Source organism: Anopheles coluzzii, chromosome 2 (genome assembly GCF_943734685.1).
Source record: "Anopheles coluzzii chromosome 2, AcolN3, whole genome shotgun sequence".
Lineage (NCBI taxonomy): Eukaryota > Metazoa > Arthropoda > Insecta > Diptera > Culicidae > Anopheles > Anopheles coluzzii.
Window position 1 is genome coordinate 54,865,085 of NC_064670.1, and position 16,466 is coordinate 54,881,550.

The following is a 16,466-nucleotide window of genomic DNA, read 5'->3' on the forward strand; positions in this document are numbered from 1 at the left end:
AATTGGACATGTCCTGTCTCTGGATTGTTTCTGTGTGATTTTGTGGTTTGCTCATGTCATTACATTACAATTTGTAGTGCGTGTGCCATCAGCAACCGGATGCAAATGATAGTTTATTGATGATGATCCAGGATGTGAAAAGAGCAAGAGAGGTTATTGCAATGTGGTTGATATAAAACATTGAACGTACGGATAAAAAGTAAAACGAAGTAAAACTTTCGTACTAACAAAAAATATTTCATTGTACATGAAGTGAATTTACAAAAGATTTCAAACATTTTGCTTTTCAGCAAGAGAGATTTTTTTATACATAGTATCAACAATCTAAAGGGCCCAAATTTGTTGTTTTCTCTTTTACGGTAAACTTTTTTGTAGGTAGCTCAAATGCTCACATTGAAGGCATGAAAAAAATAATATGCGTAGTGTACCTCTTTTTTTATTTCGAATACATATAAACAAATTTACTATCTTATGACTGTTTGTCTGGATTGAAATTTGCATCTTCATAAATCATTTCACCTCACCACTAGCTGTCAACGGTTCAATATCCAAAGGCACAATAACGCAAACAAAAGGACTGAAAACTTTTACAACATCATAAACAACAACATGGCATGATAGGAATATGATTTATTTGGAAAACAAACATTTGATAATGGAATAAATTGGAGTATTGCGCAAATATTGCATCAAATTGTACGTTAATTGTACGAACATGACCCATAAACGATAAATAACCATTGTTTAGATAAATGTGAACTATGAAATTAATAAGTTCACCACATAATTAGCAGCGAAACATAATCAATGGTAAGAATTGCAGTTTAATTAAATGGGACATTGAGCAGCGGTTGGAACAGCAAATAAGTAATCAAATTAAATAATATGGGTAAGCAATACGTCAAAGCCGTCCGTCCTGAATTTAAAAAAAATGAGATCAAACGTTATAACATCCCGTTTCATGCACTGATTTACCCTAATGAACTACAGCCGCATACTTTCCAATCATGTTCAATGTCAGTATTTTTTCGGTTCAGTTTTGTAGCATTCCACAATATTTTAGTAGGATAAACTTCTGCACATATGCAGCGTGCGCTGGTTAAACAATTGGCATGCATGGGAACGTGAGAATGACCGCGTGTGGTCTGTACACATTGGTATGGCTCGTTGCCTTACCGCTCCTTTCCTCCTTAATACGGCAAACCAATAGTTTGCTGATCAATACCAAACTTACAACGGTAATGAAGTTTATTGTTTTAAATAGTGCTCACTTATTAGTGCTGCTCATGCGTGTTTTGAATATTTAATATATCTATAGTGTAGTTTTGTAATGTATAGTAATAGTAATAGTTTTGTTTTGTAAACTTCAAAGTGCATCTAGGTAACGGTGCAAGTCTTTTATCAAAAAGTCACCCGTTTACAAGGTTTTTTAATGTTGTAAACATGTTGCCTCCAGTTCACGTTACGACGGGCAATGGGAGGCAATTCCCACCAGTGACAAACAGTCCCCAAAACGGATGCATTCAAGCATGCTCTCGTTTATTGATGCGATGGGATTTATTGTGACGTTTACAAATTGATTTCCCTCCATTCGATAGTCGAATTTGCCGTCTGCCGGTAGCTCCAGCAGGACCAATCATATCTTCACCGCTGTGCTCCCTGCAGGATGTATTCGAACTGTTCGAGCACTGAACAGTACGACTAAATGAAGCATTTCAGCAACAGCGCACGGGGGTCGGCGCTTGGCGCTTTTGCTTTGTTGTGCTGCTCTGATTGATTGATTATGTGAGGCACAATTTGTCCGAATCAAATTCAATAAATGATAATCACGGGCTGATGGTGACGATGACGCGTCCAATGACCAGACAGAGCGAACGAGGAGGGCATGTACAGAATGTAGATACATTCGTATGAGGTAGGAGAAAGTCAATCGATGCTTTGAACACTAAGCCAAAAAATGCCCCTGCATATGGAAAAAAAATCATGTCCAAACAACCAGGACCATGGGTGATGACGCACGAAGCATGGTATGTGTTGCATTGAATTATGTATTCTTTTTTCTAGGATAAATACAGCCCATGTGAATGGATAAAGAAACATTCAGATATGAATGGATCGTTTAGTGGTGCAGCTTTTCATATATTTCCACTTTGGATTAAATGGATTAAGAGGATAAACCGTACGGCAGAGTCGGATCGTATGACAATTGGTTAACATCGTTTAGATTTGCTCTTAAACCGACCGTTCGTGGCAAACATGTGCGGTCTATTTGTATGGTATTGACAACGTTTGTAAAGAAACGGTTTCTATTGAGAGAAGTCCTATCAGTACAATGGTGTGATGTGTATACACACCAAAAATAATATTTATTTCGATTTACTTGCAGGAACAGCAACAAATGAAGTCACGGCTTAAGAGTACATATACATAGAAAATCGTTGATACCGGTTTTGAAGTATCAACAACTTCAATTGGTAAAAAAAAATAATTATTTTTAACTTCTTTACAGATTTATTTTACATATAAACCCTGAACCAATCATATTTACATCGTAAGCATCAATCTCCTTACGTAAAATCGCCTTTTAACATTAAGGTAAAATGAGACCTTTTTCTGTTATATTTTTACACCTAGATTTACAAACAAAGAAATAACCACTATTTAAAGCATTTAACTAATTTAAAACTCCACCCGCTTACGAAACCCTTGCCAAGCACATGCTTGAGATGAATCACATAAACAAGCGATTCGGCACAGAATATCCGGCTTGCAAAAAGTATTCTCAATATCATGGAACAAGACACGGAATGTTGGCAACCACCAAGAGCATCATTTATCCCGCAATGGCATGGAGAATAGCTGTGTGGAATATAAAAAAAACAACCTCACTAAATCTTGCTGTTCCCGACAGACCAGGATTGAAGAAAGTGAATCCTTTTCCATTCTTTCCCACTTCCATTGACTCTGCGGTGATCCAATTTAAGCATCGTTTTGCAGCGAATTGAATTACTGGGTACGTGTGCTGGGCGTGTCGCTTCTTCCGTTTTGCAGGTTCTATTTCAAAGCGCCCGGGAGGTGACAACAGATTTGGTGGCGCAAAGCGATTCGCAAAGCACTGATGGTTTTTGCTAGGCAATAGCTTCTTCCGAAGCATGCATTGGTACATTTCATCGGAGACTGCACAGTGGGAATAAGATAATTATTTTGGATGTATAGTGCCTCATTGTCGACTAAACAACTGCAACCATATATTTCCTGCTGGTGCTACAATGAAAATACATTGCACTGATGCCTGCATTCTAAGTTAATTAACCAAACAACATAGTCAACAAGTATTTTGGTAACTAAAACTCCCGCAGTTACTAAATTTACATGTCGTAAAGAGCATATTGTCCGGTGAAACTTGAAAGATATTCGAGAGTAAAATTTAAACCTTACTGTCTCGTTGGCATTATTATTTTTCTATCCGAATTTGATCACATTGATCATTGATTTAACTTCCTGCCAATTCCCAACGCTGCAGCATATCTTTTATCGTATAGGTATAGCTGCTAAACTGATTTACTGAATAAGGATGCTTCAAAGCACCTAAGGTGATTTTTGGTTCGTTTCGAGTATTCAATACCAACATGAATCGTGCTGACTGTGCCCGCCAAGTAGATCGAACAGAAATGTAAAAAGGAAGCAAAAAATTGAAACCTTTTTTGAACGTCGAGAGATATTGCTACCGATACACTCGGAAACGAGAGGCTTCCGTTTCCGGCACGGTGGGAATCGCGTTATTTATGCCGAATGGTAGGACAATTTCGAGGAATTGGGATTTTGCTATGCAAGGAATAGATGAACAAATCGGCATCGGATTTTTGTTTTTCCTTTTTAGCTACCAACGATGAAACTTAACTACTGTGTCATAAATACTGAATAAACACAAAAAATGCGAATGGAGAAAAGTCTGGTTCATGTTTTAAATCACAAAAATTCAATTTTAATCTACATAATATCAATTAGAAATATTAATGTTGAAGAGTTCAGGCTGTTCAAATATAATCATTTCTACATATTTTATCTTTTTATTAATATTCCTTCTATGTATAATGGAGAAACAATCGAATAACATCATAACGATAAAAAAAAAATAAGAATAAAGAATGTTAAAGGGAAGGAGGAAAACGACAATAGTTCAATTTTGATACGTTCCAATATCTATAAAACATTGTAATAAATCATTAAAGCCTTAAAGTCTTCTTGACCTCTCTTTTTAAATTTTTAGAACATCTCTTATAACATTTAAAGTTCTTTGAATTTGTATTGAATAAATTTTACTGAATGAGATGTATTAACTTGTACAAACCAATCATTGAGTGTAAAATTTCCATTCTAAAAACCTTGTAGCTTTTTCGATCTAAAGAGAAGAGCACGCCAAAAGAGGAAATATGCATATTTCCTGTAGCTCAACCATTCATTACAATTGTTCCCGAACCGGTACAAAAAATGCACACTTTTCTATCGGTCGCTGCAACATGCACACACTAACGGTCTGTGTGTGTTGGGCTGCACTGCTTCACACTACATCCAAAAGAATAACGTATGTGAAAAGACAACTGCGAGGTAAAGCAGCGATGAATTACTACAGCCCCTGAATATGGGCGGACTGAATGCAGTTCGGTCCAAACCGTTACCGTATATGTGTGAATGCGAATCGTTTGTCGGTCTTTTACGTATGCAGCACGGATGCGTGCATGGGCCGGAGGAATGGAACGACATCAGTTTCGTCTGTGACAAAGGATAGACGGCGGCTTCACTTGTTAAAACACCACAGGATGTACCCGATTACGCTGTTTTTGTTCGCTAGTCGAATCCGACACAGGAAAGCACCAGTTGCGCCAGAATCTAGCAACATGAGCGCTCTAGCTAGATGTGGTCCCGGGAGGGGAAGAGTTGGCCAAAGGCCATACCATCATGGTGATGGTGTAATTTGTTGCGATGCCTTCGTATGCGATAGAGCCACATAACCACGCTCGAATGCTCAAGCGATTCTGCAAAAGCAAATCAAACGTACGTGATGCTGCAACGTGGTGTACGATGCAGAAGCAGAGTGTAAAAAAAGTCCTCCAACGACCAACGGAAAATCCGTGTCTCGAAGAAGGTGACGGAGAGGTGGGCTGGTCACCTCGCCAAACCACGCCAAACTGAGAGCCTGAACGAGCAAACGTGCTGATGACAGCTAACTTGCAAGGTGCACTCAAGATCCTCGCCCAGGATGGCATTACCATCCGAGTGCAGCAAACCCTTTGGTACAGCGTTCTTGCACACGTGCTAAATGGTCTAGGTGAGGGCTGCCAGTAGAAACGGGTTTCCATTTCTGTCGTCTCGCTTGGACGTAATGTTTAATTGCTGTCTGTTCCTATTGCATTGTGTTGCACCGTTACCACTGTTACGAGCGCCTGGCATCCTATAATTGAACTTTACTTTTCCTCCATGCTCATGACGCGTGAGTTGGATGGCATGATAAGGATAATGGGCATAATGCTACACTACTATGCTTTGATTGCGCATCACGCCAACCCGAAGCTGAGTTTCAGCGTACACGCTCATTAGTTAAGGTGAAGGAAATTGTCATGGTCCGGTGTTCTGGGAAGAGATGTAGCAATTTTATTTTGCACAAAATTGACAAGAAATATTCAGGTAGAACGGATACAAAATAACGAGCATAAATGTGATGAAATTGATCAACAAAAATATTTTTTCTCCATGTATTCAACCATCCCAGCAGGTAGATAAAGTTAAACTTGATGCAGGAGGATATCTGGATGATTTTTTAAATGAAATGGACAGGATGGATATCAAAAGGTTGAGCACAACATATAAACATCAATAGCACCTGCTTGCTTCAAAACCATCGTGTCAATCAATTCTGTATTTCAGGCATCACTTTTGACACGACGTTCACTATTTCATCACACAGCGCATCGTACATCGCTTGAGAATCTTTGGATTCTCTAGAAATTTCTGTTCGTCAACATGTAATGAATATTTGATTTCCTTTGAGAGTTGTTTATCTTGTCTGCTAGCTTATGCTTCACGATAGCATCAGAAAGTTTGTTGTTTTGAAGCGTTTGATTCACACGTCACCAAGGTGGAGGCGCCTGGTGGATGATTCAAACACTGATGTGAGCTGTCGAATGAAAACAATCTTAACGTTGATGAAGTGTGGAAATAGACGAAAAATTGGCAATAAATTGCGATTGAATGGGTCAAAATCGAAAGATATTCATTAAATGTTTGGAACCCAGTTAAACTCGTAGTACAATCGTCAACTCGTACGACTTAACAACATGCCCGTCATGGGTTCACTCCCCAAATAGACCGCGCCGCCATACGTAGGACTGACTATCCTGCTATGGGGGGAATCAATTAGTCACTGAAAGCCAAGCCCACAAGTGGGTACAGGCAGGCCTTGACCGACATCGGTTGTTGAGCCAAAGAAGAAGAAGAAGAGTTTGGAGCCCAGTATAACTCCTGCAGGCGTATGCTTTAAATGTTTTAACGTAACACTTTGGTTATTGCTCTATGTAGCTAATTCGTACATTTCTCTGATGGAAAGTTAAACCAATATAAGCCAATAACCAATAAGCTTCATCACCCTATGCACGATCATATATCAATCGTTTTGAGGGCAACAAACATGTATCTCGTAGTCAATAAATAAGTAATCAAAATGTGTTATTGTCAACGAATAAAAATTGCCCAGACAGATTTTTTTGTTACTGCTACCAGCCTCAAATTGTATGTTTGTTATCGGTTTGTAATCATTTTGCTGATAGCAATATTTACGAGCTTTACAACGGGTTTTCAGCTCCACGTTTGATGTGCACCTGGATGCTAAGCTGCCCCATAATGACGGTCGTAGCAGAAACCATCATCATCATCATTGTCATCATCATCATCATCATCATCATCATCATCATCATGTTCGTCATCACTGGCGCCGAGTCGGATCGAGCGTGCAGTCAATCTCTCGTTCCATTCTATAACCCGCTTTAACTATGGTAATCATAAAAAGAAATAATCAGTTTAAACGCCAACCGATTCATATCGGCCATTAAATATCGATATCCGTTTATTTTCGTCGCACCTCGCTTGTACCAAAGGTGGAAACAACAAGCGAATCAGCTTCCTCCATTTTTTCACCGAACCGTGGCGAGGGGACTATTTGATGAGGGCTTAAAAAACGACTCGTGCTAGAGCTTATAGAAGGGCACCAGGGTTACCAGGCAGTGGAAGGGTTTTGTTCATTTCGATAGGTTATTATCGGATTTTATGAGCCGAAAGAAAAACCTGTACAGGGGGCGGGGAAATGCTTGGGGAATCAACGAAACCCAATCACTAGCGTAAAGGGAGTGGGAAGACGGCTCTTGCTACGACCCGTCAGATTTCCAGAATCAGTTCCAGGAAGCTCACAGAAGGGTAAAAAATCTCCAATGACTATTCGCGAACAAAAAATATCTCTCTTTCTCTTTCTCTCTCTCTCTCTCTCTCTATCTCTCTCTCTCTCTCTCTCTCTCTCTCTCTCTCTCCGTGTTGCCGTAGTAAATTTAATCGAATGTAGAATGTATCCATTCTTTCCAGCAATTTAATGATTTTTGAGCGAGCGTTGTTTTCATCCTTCTTTGCGGTTTTATCATGTCCCCTAGAGATTTGCTTTTGATCATCAGTCCACTTTGCGCTTGAAGCTCTATTTGCTACCTACCCTCATAATTCGTGTGGTCTACCCGTTCGCTCGCCTGTGTACCTTAGCATTAACCGATTCTCTTTTTCAGTGCTAACAATTTCTATCTGCTGGCAGCCGATCTGCAAACGACCCACACAGTGACCTTACACCCTTTTTACATAGGTGAAATACGATTCGCAAAAAAAAAAACCGGTCCTCCAAACGAGAACAAACAAATCCGAAGGCCGAGAAACGCGATAGTGCGAGTATTTGTTTACGAGGAAGTATACGAAGGGCGTCAATGAGCTTTCCTTTTCGGGGTGCCCTTTACCCCCATTGTGAAGGGAAAAGGGGCTCGTTTGCTATAATCATGGTGAGCCTTTTCTGTGCTTTCTTCAAACGGCCACAAACGAGTTTACAAATAAAATCCTCCAATGGCAAGGGAAAGCAAATCGACCCCCGGCCTGTACCTCCACTGCAGCTTGATTTATTTTATGAAGCTAATGTTTTATAATGAAGAAAGATGAGGTTTTCTAATAGGGACGGATGGCCTAAAGCTAGACCGTTCGAAACTTATTGGCCGGGTTGAAGGGTGCTTTATTCAGCGCGCCGGCAAATGTCTCAGTGGTACGTGCCATAGTGTGCGTTTAGAAAAACAGAATCGAAGAACAGGCGTGTTGGGGCATCAGCGCGAGAATGCTATTAGCAGCTTTTCCTTTCAGTCTGATGTGCCCTGCTACTGTTCTGAGCTTCACTTAAAATTCCGTTCGAATGGGTGATGTGGAAGCAGATTGATGGATTTTCAGCAATGACTGTCATTGCAAATTTATCGTCTAATGACGTGCATAGCGAAGCTTCCTTATATATATGAGCGTCTGGATGAGTCGTGTAAGCATTCGTGTTGACTAGTTGTAGTGGAAGTAGTACTCAAGTTTATGTAGATCTTTTTGAATAACAAAAAATTGGTCACGAGTTATCCAATACATATGACATTTAAAAACTATAATAGAAGTACAACATTATTAGTCGACACGAATTAGTTGAGAATCATCACAGCTTCTACTTTACTAACTGATCTCAAGTAACGATGAAATAGTGTTGATTGTTTAATTGAATCCAAACAAATCAAGAACGTGTACCCTTCCACACAGGACCCGTGTTGATAGATTTCGATTAATAATCGCTTTAGTTTATCACCTGCTCGAACTAGCACGTCGTGCGGGAGACGTTCGCTCATGAAACCGTTTAGCTACACGATCACTGACAACACCCAGCAGTAAACAGCTTACTTCATTTGTCTTGTCAATTCGCGGAGCTAACGTTCTAAACGGCCAGGGGTAGGGAAAAGGACCGCCACACCGTTGCAACCTGTGCACCTGGCCCGAACATATGCCACAGGGAACGTTCAAGTTTGTTTGAGTCTTTCCGCTGGTTTCACCGGTGCCCTGGGCAGCACTCCTGGTCCCGGTACGCTCAAGAAGGGATAACAGTGCACCGTAGCGAAACAACATAGACAAAGATTGTAAACGCTCATCCAAGAGGAACGCTTATGGAAGGTGGATCTGCTGCTCTATCGTCGTGCACGGATTATTGTGGATACTCGCTTCCACATCCTGCTAAATTGGCCCAGCCAGCTTTCGACGTCTCGTGTTTTGAACCCTTTCCAAACCCCTTTGCCGCACTTTCTCCCAAGGGCTTTAGCTGCATGCAAATGATGCTTGTGCATTTATGTAATTACGAAAGCAATTAAATTCATCGCAAACCGTACGCTTCGTTTCAGCTCGTCCTGTGAACGGGCGGGGCTTGGGAGGGGGGAGTAGCAATGTATCCTGGCGCGCTGATAACCAGCACCGTCGGGTGAGATAGACGGTCGTGTGTATTCATGCCTTCTAAATCTCTGAAACCCCTTTATCATCGTTCGTTGCCCGGGTACGGTGCGGCGCTCGTGAAAGCGGTGTGCACTCATGTGTGTGTGTGTCGACGCAGAGAGCAAGGGGTAGCATAAAATCGCACGGCTGGATAAACAAACGCTATTAACGGAATCGAACCGCTCACGCTACGAGGCGGTGTCCATGGTGAGGCGGAAGGGTTGTTGCAAATGCACGTGAGAAAGTGCACCTTACATGTGGCGGCGGTGGGGAATTGTTTGAGTGTCAAATCTAAGCCCCGGATAAGAGACCGGCACCAGCGTGTCAGTTTCAGTGAGCTTTTGCGCGTGAATAGAGAAGCTGTCAGCGGGTGTATTAAACTCCGACAACCAGACACGCTTCACAGTTTAACGATCATCTCGATGCGCCTCAACCCGGGGCGGCTTTGCGTGAGTGTTTGTGTGGTGGGTTTTAGATTAATTTTTTACACCTCTCATTAATCAAACCCGTCGCGTAAGCGGCTCGAAACGATACACACACACACACAGACAGGCCAGAACGAAAAAAGAACACACTCTTGATTAACTGTGATTTTATGATGGCAAAAACTGGACCCCTGGCCTCACTTTCAAGCGTGAGGGAATTTATGTTTGAAAAAGTTTGCAAACACTAAACCGTGCTCGGGTAGTGGGTGCGATGGCCACTCTAGCCGTGTTTTACCGTCGATTTAAACACTTTTGACGAATGGTTTGTTTGTAGAGATATTTATGGGTTTGTTGATGCCGATGCCATGATAGTGGCCACACCAGTCGTGAAACCGGTGTTTATTGGTATACTTTTTGATGACTCTAAAGGGGTTTTACTGCAGAAATTTATCCTCCGAGCGGGTTCGTGGTTTGCCTCCAAAATTGTTACGGCCAGTGTGTCAATTTGGAAACTTTCTTTACCAACCTAACTCGCTTTTTTTTGGGAAATCGCTCTTGATTTATCGTTGCAAGTCATGCGATGTCGTCGTTTCGCAATCACAGCGGTAGGTTTTCAATTAATCCTTTCTTCTAACTCACCTTACCTTAAATCCGGCGCGAGGTCGAGGCTATAATACAGGAACTTTTTTGATCATAGATCCAGAAAAAAATTATTTACCACGAACAACAGTCATTTTTGCCTAGTTTGCTCGACTTAAACTTGAGATATATATAATTTAGCGCAGTGTACCTTTCATTCGACAGATTGTAATGAGTGTGAAGAAAAGTATCTGCAAACCGTAATATATATCTTTTTGTGCAACGATTACTCCAGCAGAGATACACCGCTGACCAACCGCTTTTTTGTGCAGCGAAAAAATACTATTGAAAAAAGTATGCTTCCATTGCCGGCGAACGGAAAACAGCGCATTGAAGTAATGTGTTTTACGTGACTGATAGTAACAGCTACGGTTGGTAGCCGTCTTAAGGAAAAGGTGTAAGAAAAAATATACCATCCTCACCGGCACCGAGCAAACCCCAACCCATTGGATAGAGAATAAATTTGAAACGTTGTCCGCCCCGGACTATTGACAGTAAAAACTTTACTGGCGTAGAATCTACAAAAAAGTCCAGATTTCGATTCATTGTGTGTGTGTGTGCTCCATTATCAAACAGCAAGAACTTTTACACGCAGTAACAGTGACAAAGGCTGGCTGATTCTTTTTTATATATTTACAATTCTAAACTCCTCCGGCACGTTCTTTTCGTAAGATGTCGTTTTTTTTGTACGTTTGTTATCTACCGCAACGGACGACAACCGTTCAAAGCATACCACCGAAAAACGGTGACAACGTTCGAGTAAGTGAGATGAACCGCGATGAGACGAAAAAAAACAGCCAGTTGCCCATTCAAAAGTAACTGACTTCTAGCAGGGAACCGGACACCGGACATTGGACGTTGACAGGTGATTAATGCGTTCTGAAATTAAAATCCCTACCCGAAAGTTTGTGTGTGTTTTTGTTCGCCCCTAGGATGTTGTCGTTGCTGCCCATTCCTTTCGTTGGGAATGGTTCCAACTTCACGCCGTCGAAAGAAGCCACGGGATTTGTTCTGTTTGCCCGGCCCCTGACTTGTATCCTTTCTGTGCGCCGAAAAGACTGTCCTTACCTGAATGGCAAGGCGACCCAGCGTCCATTGCGTCCAAGGGACGCTTGGGGTAATCATAATGAAATATCTGAGAGCGTTTTTTTTTTCGTTTCGTTGAAAAATAATCGGTGCCAGAAGCCTCCGGAAAAAGTCAAAACTCATGCCAGGGAAGAAAACAGCGTGTCGTAGCCCAGTCGCCATATTAATGGCGGGGGCTGGTATGGGTGTTAAGCTTTTTTTTAACCTTCATTCTATTAGGATTTTCTCTCTACGCTCATGGCCGAAATACTGCTGGACCCGAAGGAACACTCAAAACAAGAAACTTTTTTCTCATCCACCATACTGCCAAAAGGGTCAGATTAACGAGAGGAAGAGTATCTTGTACTTGTACACTTTTTTGTTACACTTTGTTGTTGTTCATTCGATGTGACACCGGTAAAACGGTGCCCGCAGGATGACAAATTAATTTGACCATATAATACAACCGCAACCGACCGATCTCGCTGATCGCGAAATCATCTCACGGGTTAGCCAGAAAGGCAAATTTCTGCATGTCTGTTCCACAGCATTTTTTGGGAAAGCAAAAAGTTATCAACCAGTTTTGGGATGGGCTTAAATTTATTAAAAAAAAATTGTTCTGGTCTGATAGGTTTGCCACGATAAGGTAAAGGGTTCATACCCTTCATTTCAGATAACTGATTGACCGTAAATAGGGCGCAGATTTGTGTGTGTGAGGATGACGTGATCCGACTCGAAGGAGAAGGAATATGTCAAGGATCGGCGGTCGCAAAGGTCGCAAAGTTGGGTACTTTTCTCATAGCATTTGTTCTATTCAAGAGCATTGTGACGTGTAAAGATGTGATGCTTAAATTTGAAATAAAGATGTGAAAGCATGTTTAAAATATATTACCATATCAACCTTCGAAAGAGGTTGAATTTTTTTTGTAAAAATCTGGAGTAAGATAGAATCGCATGACACAAATTAAAACTAACGCTTGTTTTATCGATCGCCTTCATCGCATGTTGCATTTCTTATCAGAAAAGTGCGCAAATAATTCATTTCTTAGACAGCTCGTTTAACGGAGTTTTGTTATTGAGTACTTTTTCCCACCATTCCGTAGTTGCTATAAATTCCAATAGGACAGTCTTTAAACATATTCTAAATTGTAACAGTTTGTTAAACTATCAAAGCGAGTTGAAACATAAGCAATAGTGAACACGCTTCAGATGCTGACTCGCATCCACTCTCCACGGTAATCGAGCATTATCAACCGAAAGAGTAACAACGATATTTACATTCCAGTATCTCACAAACTCCAACGTAGATCGTTTGTGAGTACGGTTATTCGAAGAACGATGACACCATAGTTGTGGATCGTGGTGGATCGTTAATCTACCTACGCACAAACACGCACGAATACATACCCAGACACAAGCGCATGAACTATGCTTAGAATTGATTTAAAACTTAAGTTGCATTATTCGAGTATTTGTTATTGAATAATTTGTACTACGCTTGAAATGTTCAACCAAGCGCTCGTGTGTGGGAGTGTATCTCGCGCATGAGTTTGTGTAGAATAGTATATCTTTTATGTGATGAGCGAGTATGGTTTAGTTATCAGTGCACTGCACTATGCACTTATTCTCCGATATTATCTCCTTTGCTACAACGATTTCTCTCTCTCCCTCTCGCTCTCTGAACGATCGATTGCATCGATAACTTGAAACTGCTACATTCCACTACTTATTGCACTAATTTGTCTCCAAACAGTCACACCCGGCTCGGTCCACGGTGCGCAGAAAGGAGCGTTTTACTTTTGTTTGTCTTAACTAATTTACTTAGCATTTACACAGTATGTGACAAGCGGTATCTGGTCTCCCCGTTCGTTTCTGGAAGCTTCGTATGCGCCACACAGCGAACGATAAAGGCAGATAATCGCTCCGTTTGCCACGCCTAAACACTAATCTCAATTTTTTGTCTTTCACTTTGCTTTGGTTTACGGTTGCGTTTGGTTTTGTTTTACTTTGAAAACATGGTGCTTTCAATGGCAGCCGCTATCCGGCGGAAGAAGGACGATTCGCAAACCACAGTATAAACTACATGAGCTGTCCCTCTGACTGTTTTTTCTTCTTCTGTGCACTTTCAATTGGTCTCAGCTGCATTTTCCGTTCGAACGCTATTTTGAGTTAAGAGAGGAACGTAAAATATAAAAAAAAGAAACAAAACCGAGCGCTACGTCGTTGTCGTTTCATTTGTTTGTTCATTTGTTTGTTTGCTTTTGCTATGCTTAATTTACATGCTTTGAGCAGTGGGTTATAACGTTTTGTTTTTATTTCCTAACGGACCGATATGTACAGGCGCTCGTTCGTTCGTTGGAGAAGCAGCAAAGGTGGAGTAAAACCGGTCGCTAAAAAAGTCGACACTAACCACTACGTTACGGCTACATAGAAACATGCGTACGAGGCGTTAACTTACATCAGCGCTTACCACCGGTACACGGTGGTTTACGTTGCGTGGGAGCTTTTGTTGATTTATTTCCACTCTTCCTTGCTTTATTTATTTTTGTTTTTGCATATTCGCGTCCGCAGCGCGATGATTGCTCACGAGCGAGTGTCGTGCTTTTTTATATCGATTAATAGTTATTTCTATTATCTGTTTTCGTCGGATGTGAGTTTGACATGCCCATGAATCTCCCACACCGAACTACACACAAATACACACTCCCCTCATACATATGACTCTTGTTGTTGCATTTTCACACTTGGACGAGAATGAGAAATTGCTACGGTGTTCCTGCATTTCCGCTCGATGCAGACTTTTGTGTTAAATTACTTCACCTACCTCTGGCACCTGGATCGGGCAAGGTCCATTGGCATTTGGCACACAGACGAGCAAAGGTCTCGCTTGCACTGATCCTGCATTCGACTGTAGTTCTGGCGCATCGATAGACTGAAAAAACGATGCATCTCGATTGCTATCCATGAGAAAGTTTCATTATATATGTATATCCGTGCGGCTGCAAGGGTGTGGATGGTTTGTTTTTCGAGGGATACCAAGGAGCTTCGAGTAGCGAAGAAGGTTGAAATCGAATCTGAATCGTGCTGATGAAACGAAACTAACAAAAATCTTCTCCCCTCCACCATGCCTTGAGCCACCAGTGTTTGCTAGAATGCCCAGATGGTTTCTGTGTTGGCGGAAGGAGAGTAGCTTAGGGTGTCATCCTTCCGGTTGATCACATGATGGAATTGAAGGATTTATTGTGCCAGTCTAGTGAGTGGTCGGCGAGTACAGTTGTCGATATGTTTGCCACTCGCAGTCCGGGGGAAATGGAGCAGCTGGTCAGGATAGAACTATGGTGGTCTGTTGTATTGTATCATCGGAATGCTTTGTAAGATTTGTATAAACCACTGACATCCCGTCGTTTCCTCTCCTCTTGGCAGATACAGTGCACAATAAATACAATCTCGACCGGACTACACCACAACCGGACTCCGATCCAGTTCCGGAGAGTTCTCTACCGCCCGCCAGTGGCTGGCAGCAAATAAATAAAATGGCCCCCTACCTTTCACTTTCTTCCTGTTTGACGCTTTCGTAGACGTCGACTGACATTGGCTCGTTGAGGGTTGCGGGGAGAGTTTGCTCTCGATCCCGTTCCTCTGTCCACCGTCGGCACAGCTCGGCTCAGGTTCGTGTGAGCGACCCTGCTCCCTGCGCTCGACGGTGGCTTCTGGCTAGCTCCAGGTAACGTTGCGTCGTTGGGAAGTGTTACGGCGTACCGGTTCCGGCACTGCCATGCTGACCCCGTTGCCTCGTTCCGCTTCGTCATCGTCCCGGTCACCACCACGGGCGCCCGGTCCGATCCGTCCCACTCACTCGATGTGCATGATCTTTTTAAATGCTTTCCGGAACTCGGGATTGAAGATTGTGTAGATGACAGGATTGACGAAGCTGTTCATGTAGCCGAGCCACGTGGTAAGGTTGAATATCGTGACGCCTGGCCGGCAGTCCTTGTCAAGCTTCGCGCACATCGCGTCCATAATGTTGCAGGTAAAGAACGGTACCCAGCAGAACAAGAACACTCCTGGTTTGTGGCAAATGAAAAAAACGTGAGGCCGTTCGTTAGTTTAATATTTAGTTGTTATTTATAAGTATTTAGGTTCCACTTCGATCGAGTATGAGCAAGTGGCTGAATGTTGCAATCGGCAACTGATTTTTATTGAACGCTTGTAAAGATGTCTGAAACAAGCACGCTGTTTGAACAAACTTTTGAAATCTAATTACAATGTAGACCATCTATATCAAACCGACAAAATAACTGATGCCACATTTCAACCAGATAGAGTAATCACTTAAGCTTTACACTTTCTCGAACTAGAAAAAAAGAACCAATTTCACATTATGTTTCCCTGCCATGCTCTTTTCTTCTTTGAGGATCAACGACATGACCGTGTTTGGTATTGGCAGCCGTTCATCTGCAAACCTGAACGGATTATCGGAAGCCATGGTAAAAGTTTTGAGGCACCTGTCCATCAGATAAAACATTTCAGAAAAGCGTAAAAGCTTTTTCCAGCGCTTTTCAAAATAGTCAAGTGCCAAAGAGGTTTAAACACGAAGTTCTTTTTGCACTGGTTTGAATGGTGCCAATTTGGTGGGTTAAAGAAAAAAAAGCAAGCAGCGACACGTTATGTTCCACAAAAAAAAAAACCTTCACCGGCCATCACGTCGGGAAGGATATTTTCACATCGTTACGAAAACGTATCGCTTACGTGACACCA

General features: G+C 41.8%; 1 protein-coding gene across 2 annotated transcripts in view; it reads right to left on the reverse strand.

Annotated features, from left to right (window-relative positions):
* Positions 1–1,366: 1,366 nt before the first annotated feature.
* LOC120950786 (dopamine D2-like receptor) overlaps positions 1,367–16,466 on the reverse strand; it is a 106,218-nt gene continuing 91,118 nt past the window's right edge. For both annotated transcript variants that reach the window (XM_040369083.2, XM_040369082.2), the window contains one exon: positions 1,367–15,772. In XM_040369083.2, the coding sequence (XP_040225017.1) occupies positions 15,561–15,772 (212 nt within the window). In that variant the 3' untranslated portion in view covers positions 1,367–15,560. The remainder of the gene's footprint in view (positions 15,773–16,466) is intronic.